Consider the following 13,769-nt stretch of genomic DNA (forward strand, 5'->3'; position numbering starts at 1 on the left):
CAAAATTCTCATTCATCTTACCAGACGTCATACAATTCTGCAGCTTTCTAAACAAAGGGTGAAAGATTGGAGTAACTAACAACCCCAGAAACGCAACATTTTCCAAGAGATGTGAACTATGTGGTAATTCCCTGATATTACTATTAGGTTTAATTCCATGGCTTCACAACACCTTTCTAAAACTAACTGAGATGCCACATGAAAAGTGCCAAAGAGTGAAATAAGTAACAGGCACAAAATGCTCTACAAACATTTTTGCTGATATGTGTTCAAATCTCAGCAATCATCCTAGACTTGGTGTTTTCCTTAGGCTTTTACTTAGGTCGTTTCCAGGTTTTCCTTATATATACGAAGACACAAGGAGATATATAAATATATATAACTGTGTGTATATGCGATGTGTGCTTGTGTATTGATGAAAGAATACGAATTTCCTTTGCCCAGCAGAGGTCACCCTCTATGAAGTCTATGTGGGAAGAGAAGAGGTAGAGCAGACCTTCCCTTCAGAGTTTTTTCCTGACTGTCCACCTTGGTGGTGCCCACCACAGGCTGTAAACACACATGGTGCTCCAGGAGAGCAGGAGGAGGCAGTCAAGCAGGTGTCTTACCTGCAGAAAGCAGGCAGAAAATTTGGCACACATCTACCCTGTTTAAAGCTGAACTGAGTCAGAAATACAACTCCTAGATTCTGCTATAGTTGTATTCAATTTTAGATCAAAGATTTACAGCAGGAGCTCTGTCCATCTCATCTGGAGTTTGGGAAGCCAAAACTGGCAGGCCGAAGACAAATCATGCTACTGTTTGTCAAGTTTTCAGCTCCACATATTCCATGCTAATTTGGCAAGATTCCATGAATTAAAAAATAGATTTATGTCTAATGTGAAAGTGTACTTTTTTATTTATTTATTTATTTATTTTTGCAGACAGGTATATATGCATATGCATTTTTTCTCAGTGAGTATATACAACCTTTATTTTTTCCTTTTATTATTTTGTATGACTTACCGTTCAGTAGCTCTTAAAGTTGAAATCCTGCGCTCAGCTGGATGTCTCTTCTTTTTTGTGATAGAGCTGCTGTCCTTTGAGGTGGAATCAGGAGATGAAATTTCATGGTAATAGACATCTAAGTCTAGCACTTTGCTCAGACTGTCAATAAATAAATAAATACTCCAAGTTAACAACACTTTTCAACATTAGATTCAACATTAAAAGTAACACAAACAAATACCATTTTTGGTTGTTTATGTGTTGAGGGTCTAAGGAAAAAATATATAAACACAAGAAATCTGTCTTTGGAATGTGGCTGCTGTATGACGCAGATATGTAGAATTTTGCAATGGGAAATACTTTTAGATGTTCATAAAGCAAACATATATAACTGAAAGAGCATAGCTTTGCCACTATACTCAGTAGAGAGGTATTTTTATGGTACAGTTCACCTGGCCCATTTTAGATTTTTCCTTTAGGAAGATATCAATAATTTTCCTAAAGATACCTTTTCTTAGTAATCAATTGCCTTTTTTTTAGAAATCAAGTAACTCCTTGATTTCTGCTGGTGTGCTTGACTAATACAGAGTCAGCACATGAAAGTAGATGCAGTCATGGAACTGTTTAACTAGATTTAAGATGAGTGAAACCAAACTGAGGCCAGATGGGAGAAACACTAGATGATGACGATGATGATTGTTTGCTAAACATAAGATGACTGTAGATGTGGATTATTTTCAAGATCCAAATGGTATCAGAAGAGCTGTAACTTAGAACTGACATGGATATTAAGTGAGCCCTTGAAGTAGTGGCACAACCAAGGACAATTTAAACTGTGGTTTAATGATGCTAGATGCAGTGAGCACATCTTATGGGCGTGTAATGTCATGTAGCTTCATTGAAGATACATGTTTTTAGATATGGAGCTTGATTCTGCAACCTCAGCCAAGGATAGCACTAACAGCTCATTCATACAGTGCTCAAGTATCTTGCATCTATGAGAAGGCCAACATAGCATTACACAGGGTCACTGGGGAACAGCAAAAAGCTTATATATAGAAACACAAACAATACAGAGCTAAGATATAAGTCAGAAGCTGTGCACAACATCTACAGCACATGTGAGGATCTAAAATACAAGAAGGCAGAATATATGATTCTATGATTCCATATGTATTGCTTCATTTATTTCTACAGAAATCTATCAAAACAGTTAGTTACACTGAAGAAAGGCTTCTGGTTGACATTTCAATATCTACTCTTTGCCTGTTATTTATGTATTACTCTTGTATCTTACTGTTTCCATTTTTATCATCTATTTCCAAACAGTCATATATTTTTAGGAGAGAAAATTAACAGCCTTTGTATTTTTGCTACCAAAAAAAGAAGTGGTTGCTCATTTACTTTGACTGGAATTTTAAGCACCTTCAATTATTTTCTGTGTCAGAACTATCTTTGATGTGGACCTTATCTTAACTTATTATTGTGCTTGTGTTGCCATGGTAAAGGGCCATGCTGCAGTAAAACTGAACAACTGAATTCCATAATGGATTTTTGTTGCTGAAAATTGCATGTTTAACTTTGTATATGATGCCCTTCCTGTGAATCACCAAATCACCATGCTTTTTTTAATGCTTTATTTTCCTAGTTGAAGTGCAGCTAGGAACTATTTCTAGAGAATTAAAATGACAATAGTGAAATAATGAAAAAATTACCTTTCTTTTCTTGGTTTCCGTTTTTCATCTTGCATTGATTTCTAAAAAAAAAAAAGCACAAAATTATTTAAAAAATACTGTAAGGAAATTTTATGCAAAGGTATGACTCATCAATATGCTAGGTAGGAAAGTGTTGCATATTTTTTTGTTTAATGAAAATACAGAGAACTTCATTTGTTGAGCCATAGAGCAAGTGTTCTGGCAAAATCTTTTTTCAGACTCTGTGGCTATGCATGTCACTGGGAATGTGTTGAAATGCTGTGGAAAAAAAAAAAGCTAAAGTAATTGCGATTAGAACAACAATAATAAAAAGTAAAACTTCCATGTATCTGTAGCTGTTTTAATGATGTTCATGACACTATCTCCCTGAAGCAAGTTTACCTGGACGCCATGAGAATTTCCATGTGTACAGGCAACACGGTGGGAGAAGGCATAATCCTGTTCTCATTAATGCCAATCCAGCGTCACAAGTTTTAGTAGGATAAAATTGACAAAGGCCCATTTAATAAAAAGTATGCTGGGTGGCAAAATCGTCTTTAGGATATGAGACATCCAGAAATGCAGAGGAGGGAGACTGATAAGGAATGTGAGTAATTTCTTATCTCTAACAGATTTCTGTCCTTACACTCAGGAAGATTATGTTGCAGCATCTAAAGCGCAACGTAAGCAGTATTTTTAAGTGCAGATGGTCTTAAATTTGCTATTATTTTGGCCTTGATTATGTTTCTCTCAAACCAGTGAACACTTACTAGAATTTATGCATTGTAACACTGTAAGGCCATGAGAAACAGGAATCCTGGTGGACACGCACCTCAGTCTGCAGGCAGATGTGCAAGACATATAATCTCAAAATGACAGACTGATTTAAAGTAATAACCACCCAAATAAGCTTTTAGTGGCTTGTATGAACAAAGGCCTATTGTCAGGCTTCATTTACACCGGTGTACCACTTTAGTTCATTTGATGTGTATAAAGATGAGTGAGAACGGAAGGTGTCTAATCAACATCTATAATGTGGTGTGAGAGAAATACCTGTTTTTACAGAAGGGGACCATAAACAAAGGATTTTTTTTTTTTAATGCATTCATAGTGCATGCCATAATCCGGGTAATCTGGGCTTGATAATGTGTGAATAGCATCTGATCACAAGATTTTTTGTAAGGCAGAAAAGCCATGAAAGCTGGGAAAAAATGACTCTCTGGTATTCTAAGTCAGAGGTCAATGACTTGTCCAATGTTCAAGAACAGAACTGATAGGTCCATTTTATAAATTTCAGTGTAGTATAAACTTATTCTGACTCTCCCCTACCAGTGAATTTCATGTCAGGAAGACAGGCTTCTCTTTTTCGCACCCTCATGAAAAATACAACTAAAATCAAAGTTAATAATATTTAATACCTTGCAAAACTGCTGTTAAAAATTTGTTTAAAAAATCCCCAATATCATTGCAGTTTTTGTCTGTACTGATGTGATGTCTGTTTTCTGCTATGGAGATGGCCATGTAACAAATTTGTGTTCATAAAATACGGTGTTCCTGCCTGCATAGTCTCAACTTTCTAAATGTGCATTTGCCTTGGAATTACACATCTCCTCAGACATTTCCCAATACAGAATTCAGTGTCATGCCTTTCACTTCAGTCCTTTATCTTACCAATCTTGTTTTCACAAAACAAATCTCATTCTTAAGTGCCAATGTATTTTTAAGGATTTCATTTCTTTTCAGAATATCATTGTTCCCAAGCTGTGTTATTTCAAAGCCCTCATAATAAAATACAGCGGTATTTGTCTTTTTTGGTATGCCAGACACAACTCTCCCTAAAGGCCCTTGTGACACCTTCTGTTGAAAGGAGAAGCAATTGCTACGGTTAGTTTATTAGCTGGGCTCTCACCGGCTGCTAAAATAGGTCACTAAGATACAGGCACCTCGAGCAAATGACATTAATTGCTTTTTTTGTTGGAACTGCTTTTTGAGCTGCTTTTACATTTTCTCTCATTATGCTTACTTTCTTGCTCTTTCTCTCTCTCTCTCTCTTTTTTCCTTTTCCTTTTCCTTTTTTTTCTATATATTTAAGGGCACTGAAGTCAAGAAAAGAAAGCAGACCTTGGTATCTGAACTTGGACCAAAGGCTATATATAGAGGCACTCAAATCCATTAGTCTCCTGAGCTGTTTGTATTTGCCAATTCCTTCATAATCACAATCTGACACATTTGTAAAGGAAGTCACAGTGTGCATACTAATACAGCCTATTTTAATATTTGCTCTCTCTGCAAGATTGAGCACTAATTTAGACACTCAAAATAGTTCTCCAAATGAACCTGTTTTTCTCCCATGACTTACAAAGAAACTACGGAGAGTAGGCATTTCCTCTAGGTACTGAAAGTGCAAATGCTGCTTATGCATATAATGAATGTACATATGGTTGGGTACAAAAGTAAAAATTGGCCTGATGAAGGGTCCCAAGCTGGGTAACTCTGAATTTTAATAATTTCAAATCTAGTTTGAAATTGGATGTTTATGGCTTGCTTCCTTTCAGAAAGGCACAGCTTTTATGCTGTATTAGAAAGGAACACAGGAATCAGGCAATTAGAGAGTATGTTTAGGTGGGAATTATCTAGCAGTTTTAGCCCACAAAAACTTGCTAAACTCACATGTATTAGAGTGTAGTAGGTGGAGTCATCTGGATTGTTTAATGTCTTGGGCTTCCGTGGCCTCCTTGGAGGTCTCTGTTTTGGGCGAGAGTCTTCAACTTTGGCTGCAACTACGGAAAAGAAAAAAAAGTAAGGCTTATTTCTTCATGAAATGGGAGGCTTTTACACAAAGAGAATTTCACTGGAGAGCAAAAAAATCCATTTAGCCAATTTACTGCTTGCAGTCACTCAAGAAAGCAACAGTTTTGGGCATTCCCATATCCAGACTGGAAAGGAGAATGGGTTTATTTACTTGATTCCTGACTACCCACATGGACTCACATAATGAGTCAGACATTAAGGTGTCAAATGTGGGGACCAGCATTAGATCTCTTCTCTACCTGATTCAAAGGTTGCTTCTCTATATTATTATGATGTAGATTCTCCCCTGATGAGGCTGTTCTTTTTCAAGCCAAATGACATACCTTTGGGCAACACAGCATGACCATGCCCATAGCATCCAGAGCAATCCAGTTTAGATTCTCTGTTTTAGATGTAGTCAACTCATGGTCTCTACTTCTACAAAAACTTTCCACAAACATACAAGGAATGTATTCATTCTAATGGAAATGAAACCAAGATTTTCAAACAAAATGGAACTGCTGCCTTCTGGTAGTCTCCAGGCTCTAGGTTTGACACTGACTTGTGGGCTATGTAAGAGTCCGTCAAAGAAACATCTCTGCACTCATCAATGATGATAGTGTGAGGGTGGAATAAAGATCTAGATTCAATAAATTACTGAAATGCATTCTGCTCATCTACTCTTCTTTCACATGAAATGACTCTGACTCCATAACCCAGGTGTGCTAATTACATATGATTGGGTCTTAGAGGGAAGAATGTACTTTGTTCTCTCATGGCCACCAGAAACTCTTTCACACTATAAAAATAAAACCTCTCCCATATACATCAGACATCTTTTTAATTATAGAGGTAGCATGATCATTTAAAATGAGAAACGGTCAGTAATACATCAGTGTTGACTCCTGCAAAATTAGCTGTGTAAGTTTTTTTTTAATGTGTGATAAATAGAGGCTTGTAAAGGTCATGGATATACAGAGGAGCCAGAAGGAATAATGTTAATTTAAAATGTAGTTGGATAATGATTACATTTATTGTTTTAGTTTCTTATCTAGAATGCAGACTGCTTCTCATGTAATGAATGAACAAGTACCTTTTAAAATTTTGCACTTAAGAGAACGATGGTGTTTTTCTAAGTCAGGGCACAGATAATTCATGCTAAACAATGAGATTTAGATGCAATACATTCGTTTCACTAACCTGTATTAAATATAAATTACATTCTTTCATTTGAGTAGGTATGGAAGGCCTGACTGTGCTCTATGTGGGCTGTTGGTACCCTGCTGCATTTCAAATGGACCACCTGGAGTTATCTGAGTTTCCATTTGTGACTGAGTAGAGGCAAACCTTCCCTGTTGTATTTTTAAACACAATGGAAGCCTAAACTGGAAACAATACCTTAAAAAAAAACAAACAGAACCAAAAACAAAACCAGAAAACCAAGCACATAAAGTTCAGTGTAATTTAAGAGAAATACCTAAACTCTTGTATGTAGGGCATTTACAAAAATTGTATCAAAGATCCTGACTGCTAGAAAAATAAAATGAAATCAAATTGGAAGCTCTAAGAAATTCTCAAGGAAAAGACTCTCATAATACCTAAAGATTTTTATTGTTCCCCAAGAATCTATAATGATGTATGCTGTTACATTATTTAATTCATCACTGTCAAACATATGAAAGCATTCTCATATTCTAGATAACAATTATTCCATCTGAAATTAGTTATACACTTCTTGCATATGTGCTCTGCAAAGAAGACTCATCTTACATTTTATAAAATTATTTTGATAATGATAAGGGTTTTAGGAAAAAATAGCTAATTATCTGGGCTCATGCATGTTATATATGAATGAGCTATGCAAAAGAACCGAGGGGACAGAAGTATCCTGCTGGGGCAGTCAGTATTCTAAGCCTGGGCATCTTGTTTTTCTTTCTTAGAATTACATAGAGGACTGAAAATGCAATTCTGAGTTTTTCCTTTAAATTACACAGCATGTTAAAAGTAGCTTGCTGGATTTACCTTTCTTTGTTTCACCAGAAAGTAAACTTGTGATTTCCCTCTACACTTAGATGTCTCTGTTCATTGCTACTGAAATACAGCTGATGAGGTAGTTGTTTGTTGTACTGGATAACTCACTGCACAAAGTAAGATTTACTTTTTATTTGCTGCTGATAGTTCCAGAAATCACTTACTTGGTAGAGTTAAAGGTGGAAGGCAAATTAAATACTCAGTCCTGATAAATGGTGAGTTTGATGTGCTTGTTTTGTAGATGGCCTATACCTTTCTGCGTTAAGCAATGAAGCAGAAAGGAGTAAAATCATTCACTTATTAAATAGGCCAATTATGTTGCTTCTATAGACCATAACAAAGAAAATGTTTCTTTTGAAGCCTGATCTCTCCATAGTAAAATACCTTATTGTTTATTTTTGCTTAAAATCCTCCTGTAGGAATGTTTTTGAACTTAACAGTGAGCGTGTGTCATGTTGTAATCCATGCCCAGGAAGTTAAATCTCTCTGCTGCCCAAAGCTGAAGCAGACCATCACATTTGATCAAGTGATGGTGGGAAGTTTAACAAAAGTTAAGCTCACTCTCCAAGAGAATGAACAAGTTACACTGCAAAGGGTCAGTCAAGGTGTGTGAACAGTGTGGCTGCCTATTTAATGTATGCGTATCCTGAACACCACCACAAACCACAGAAACTGTAGATAGCAGTGCACATTTGAAACGTTCAAGTACAGGCAAGAAATGCTTGAATAAAGATGAGTCAGTATCACCAGCCCTTTACATTGAAATGTATCTGCACATCCTGACGTGCAATGATAAACTTGGAAGACAACAATCTAGAGGAATCAACATCCATGGATGTTAATGTAAATTAACGTATGACTTACAACAGATCTTATATCAAAGACTGCAGAAATAGTGTGATAAACATCTAAGTGATGAAAGGTCTCTGTTTGTTAGGCCACCTGGAGAAACAGATAAACCTGTCTGCAGGCCACCTAAGTGAAATGTTACTTGTTTGATTCAGCATTGCTCCACATCTTATGGGGACAGGAAGTAAAAAGGTAGTCTAAGAAATAAGCAGGAAACAACAACAACAACAAAAGAACAAAACACACACACACACACACAATCAAAACAACCAGACAGTAGAACCAGTAATTGTCTGGGTTTTGTTGGGGAGATTGGCAGTAATCAAAAAAAAATGCGGAGGTAATAACTGGAATTCCAGGACATGACAACAATAAATTAACAGCTATTACTGCTTACAACAGTTACGTGCATTCCTTTTTGTTGTGCTAATTGTACCAAAAAAAAAGTAAATTGAGTTTGGGAAATGCACGTAGGAAAAACACTATTCTCTAATGTTCTGGTTAGTAATTTTTAGGAATTGTTTGTTCACAGAATGTTCACCCATGCCAAGATTTGGAAATTATGGTTGATGGGCACAAGCTTTTAGCGATCTAGAAAAACATAGGGGGATTACTAGGAACTGCAAGGGATGGAGAACTTTCTAGTTGCACCCAGCAGGAGATGACAATGTTTGATCTCTCATGCCTAAGTCCTGCCCACCCCACCAAGAGTCTCAGTTTCAGTCTCTCGCTGACACTGATACTCTCATATCTGAGAGTCTGGTGGCCTAGGCTGATTGTTATTTAGGAGAGGATGTTATAGGGAAATGGCTTTGCTCCACTTCTTCAACTTCCCTCATCTCATGATCTGCCAATGGATCTAACCAGCTCCCAGCACAGATCTTCTGTGCCCTGGATGCTTGGTGCCCAAAGAATGGCCAAACAGCACAAGCACTTCACTGCCCTGCTTTTCTCCAGACCCACTCCTCAGTGCTCCACGGCTGGCCACTCTGTTCCTCTGAGGAAAAGACTGGCCTCTCAATACTGCTGTGCTCCCCCAGCACTAGAAGAGCTCCCTTTTTCCTGCAAAGACTGCCCAAGTACTCAGTGAAAACAGTGCTGTGGCATCCTACAGCAGGAGGAATCCCGGGTGAAAACCCTGCCTGACTCACGGCTTTGTGTAGCTGAATAAGCTCTCAGCTGCACAGGAGCTCCTTGTTCCCAGTGAATTTCATTTTAAATATAGAAAATTATCTTCCAGAGATTTTGTACTTGAACTGTCATTTAATACTTACAAAGATGAGCACCATTATTCATCTGGTAAAAAAAAAAAATAAAAATCTGTCCCCATCATGATCATATTCCCACCCCTTCAGGTTTTGACCTTAAAAAACTAGATAGCAGCCATTTGTGTATCTATGCTAACACTGCTGTAACCCCAAGGCTCACTTGTAGTCCAAAGGTGCAGTCCTGGGATGTAGCTATTATGTTTGCTGAATGTATTTAACAAGAAAATATAACCTACTTGGTGATTTGAGCCATGGGGAATAGTGTTTATTCCAGTAAACTTGTGCAGTGTACCTTGTGCATTTTAAATTCACTTATGAACAATTTAACCTTGTAGATTTAAGACTCATTTAACCTTTTGGCTCATAGGTTCTTTAAACTGCAGGATTTGCATTTTTATAAACAACTTTGAAAATCTGAACACTTGTCACAGTTCACCACCCAGAAATCCCGCAGTTCTTTCCCTTCTGTGGGCAGCAATATAATAAAATATTTTATTATAGGAGCAGGTGAGTTCTATTATAGGAGCAGGTAAGTTCTAAAACTGACAGTGGCCACCTAGCCACTGATGAAGGCAGACAAGCATTCCTATTAGGCATAAAGCTATAAAAACAATTCACATATTATAGGTGTAAAATGACATATAAAACCAGTGAAGCTGAGGAAGTTATGTAAATAAGTGTAAACCACCAGAGTAATTAGATATAGACAAATGCTACATGATTTAAACAATTGCTAAACAACCTCTGCTTTCATAAGGGTAGCACAGCAAAGGTGGCTCTAGAGAGAAACCTACACTAAAAGTGTATCCTTCTGTAAATGTGTATAAACTGTACTGTAACACCTAATGTAGGCAAGAGGACAGGAAGGCTCCTCTCTGCTTAATAACAGACAGTGCATCACTCACCATGTCTACATGTTTCACTTTAGCACAGCAGTCTGTGGCACATTATCTCATGTCTTTATTTTATGTAGTTGTGATCTCACTACACTGAATACAGAAAGGAAGAAATCCAGGATGCTGGTAACTCCTGTTTTTTAGGCAGTACAACCCACGTGATCATATGCATATTTTTACTTACGTATTCTGTACATCCAGGTAGATCGTATTTGCTATAATAAATATCTGCTTAAATTAAGACAAATTTCAGCTTTGTGATTGAGTTCTGCAAGGCTTAGGCTCCAACCAGCTCCCAGGCACACCTGGGAATTGCTGCAGCATCTTCTTTTGATTGATCTTAGCTGGAAAGTAAACAGTTTTCCTGTTGTGTGAATTATGTTTGAATGTAGAAAAAAAATGTTCATGTTCCATACCAAGGAAGGTCTTTCAGTGAGGCTTAGCATTTATAAATATGTCTGCAGGGATGTGAGCAATCAAGGCTCAGCCCCCTGCTGCCATCCTGCTGTGCCCTAGGTGAGGCTGAGCTGCTGTTCACTGTCAGGCTGACCGTGGTGCGGAGACTGAAATTTCATGTCATGGCTTGGAAGGGACACAGTTTGACTAGAGGCCACCTGGCTTGCCTTCTTGCTTTTTTAAAGTTCAGTATTTTTCAAAAGTCACCTTTGTCACATTTATCACAAGTAGCCCCACAACCTGTGTGAGGTACGACAAGGGAACACAGTACACAGGGACGATAGCTGCCCAACTCAGACCAGCTGGGCAAGAAGGGCCAAGGAACCAGACCTAGCTCCGGGCGGAATACTGCCTGTTTTATCATGAGTCAGCCTAATACAAAAAGATTGGGAACAATGGGTATAATAAAAGCTGGCTTTGGAGTGGTTTTACTTACTGGAGCAGAGCATTAAATGAGTTACTGGCTGGAGAGCCATAAGCAGGCTGGAAAGGCTAGTTTGGTTTGAGATAGAAGAGGCCAACTCAGGATTTACAATATTTAAGGGCAAAATAGGGCGTTAGCAGACCTGCGCTTTAGTAGCACATTTCTGTTTGTATTGAATTCATTTGTAGCTTTGTGGTCAAATAGTACCCACTATTTCATTTTAAATGCATTTACTTTGGAAAGAGTAACTCTGTCTAAACATGGATTATGATTACCATTGCTGACATTTTTTGCAAAAGGCAATTAGACATTATTAACAAACAGTCACTTTTTGCACCTGAAAATTAAAGAGGAGAAAAAAAAAAAAAAGGATCAAAACATTCTCAAAGACTATGCCTGGTGCACAAAAGAGCAAAGTGCTGTCATATCGCACATGCACACATTTGCCAGGAGAAAAAAATAAGAAAATAAATCTTCCTTTTGTTAAAGCAACATAATAGCAGCTTGTAAAAATGTTGCATGTCTTTCTATTCAACAAAATGAGACCAAAGTCCTTATGCCACTCAACAACTGTTTCACTGTTGTTTTAAAAACTTGGGACTTGGTTCAAAGAAATGTATGACACTCTTCACTTCCACATTCAAAAAGGTACAAACAGCACTTTCACACACTTCACCATTGGAAAAATACTGTATTATAGCGCCACAGAGATGTAAAACAGCATGACATTTTCAAAAACAAAGGGAAGATAAGTAGCTGACTGGCAACCAATTTAAGCAGGGTTGCTTGCACAGGTGACAAGCTCTGACATTCGTTTGCCTCTTGCAGAGCTACTTAAATTTATAGCAGTGCTTAGGGAGGACACTGCTATTCTGCGCATGGCATGAACATACTGATACACTTTCACTGTGTTCACTGGTGTAAGTAATGAGACCTTTAGCTGGATAAACAGGGATTTTTGTATTCTCTTTCCTCCATCTACCTCTCTTCTCCAGCTTCTGGAGGAAGAATGTGTAAGAACCGAGAGCTATTTTCCATAGCACGCATTTTTAATCCCTCAGATCTACCTCATAAAAAAATCTGCAATATTTAATAAAGAACTCAGTACAAACCCAAACATTATTCAGCCTTTAATGGAAGATCACAGAACTTTGTTTTTAGCTTCACATTTGTATTCTTTTTGTTATTTTTTGGGAACAGATTAATCTACGTAGATTATCTAGAAGCAGGCAGTTTATACTTCGAGGTTTAGATTTTCTAAACACCAAGCCTTCATTTGAGATGCTTGACCTCTTGAAAGGGCTGCAAAGTGGGGGTGCAGTACCTTTAGGATCTCTTCCACTTAGCCATGGGATCTGAAAGATGTTTTAGCAACATGGCAGCCAAAGCCACAATGTTATAACACAAGTATTACAATTGGCTCTAGGCAGCCAGGGGCACCTCTGCATCTGATCCCAGCTGTGCAGAGGCGAGCAGAGTTCTTCCCCAGAGGCAGCAAAGTGGCATGGCTGACACAACCTTCCCTGCAGAGATGGAGGCCCACCCAGCCAACTTCCATGTTTGCCCTTGTCTTCCTCTGCACCTACAGCCCAAAAAAACAGGCTGAGGAAAACCTGTTACGTCCATTCCAACTGAGAAGGCTCGAGCTCTTTGTGGACCTCCTGGTGGGGCATACTCTGAATGCCATGTCTTCTACCTATCAGTACCCCTGCACCTAACCTGCTCCAAGAATGGTTACATTTTGGGAGCCCTACTGCCCATGCTAACTGGAACAGATGTTTCTATATCTTTTAAGCATGGAAGTCAAATGGATGCTAATTATTAATAAGAATTTGCTTATGATTTTAAAGTCATGCCCACCAACATGGGGAGTAGTTGCAAGTTTTGATAGACTCAGTTGCACTTCTGGGTAGCTAAAACTTTTACTCAGCATAAACGTGATAAACCGTGGCAAAGTGTTTGACATAGTACCTAAAAATATTTTGTTTTTAAAACATAGCTGCATGTTTCATCTGTAACACATACTGCTGAGGAACAATGAATAAAAGAAGAGTCAATGTGTATCTTTTACCAAATAAAATTATTACTAGATATGCTGTGTCTAGGCCTCACAATTCACCAATCTTAAGAAGCACTGAAACAAAGTACCAAGAAAAATGATAAATGTGTAAATCCCAGTCATGCTTGGACATTTCTGTGGAAAATAGTTTTCAGACACATACTGATAAGAGGCTTAATACAGAAATAAACAGCTGGAGTTACATGAGAAGCCAGAGCTAGTTCCTCTTCTAGTCCCCTGGCCTTTAAACCATGAAAAGGAGTTGTTTCTTGACAGTCCTGTTAACAAATGAAAATTCAGCCTAAAGAGTAAGGT

The 13,769-nt window shown here is 37.9% G+C and overlaps 2 protein-coding genes across 2 annotated transcripts in view; one reads left to right on the forward strand and one right to left on the reverse strand.

Moving 5' to 3' along the window:
* The window catches only part of LOC137852211 (uncharacterized), a 143,668-nt gene that overhangs the window by 97,871 nt on the left and 32,028 nt on the right, over window positions 1–13,769 (forward strand). The window lies entirely within an intron of this gene.
* The window catches only part of MYO3A (myosin IIIA), a 114,971-nt gene that overhangs the window by 2,310 nt on the left and 98,892 nt on the right, over window positions 1–13,769 (reverse strand). Inside the window, exons 33-35 of the mRNA XM_068673687.1 lie at window positions 5,352–5,461; window positions 2,703–2,743; window positions 1,006–1,146 (exon numbers count right to left, since the gene is read on the reverse strand). Of these exons, the coding sequence (XP_068529788.1) occupies window positions 1,006–1,146; window positions 2,703–2,743; window positions 5,352–5,461 (292 nt within the window). The remainder of the gene's footprint in view (window positions 1–1,005; window positions 1,147–2,702; window positions 2,744–5,351; window positions 5,462–13,769) is intronic.

The sequence above is a fragment of the Anas acuta genome, chromosome 2, assembly GCF_963932015.1.
Source record: "Anas acuta chromosome 2, bAnaAcu1.1, whole genome shotgun sequence".
In the NCBI taxonomy this organism is placed as follows: Eukaryota; Metazoa; Chordata; class Aves; order Anseriformes; family Anatidae; genus Anas; species Anas acuta.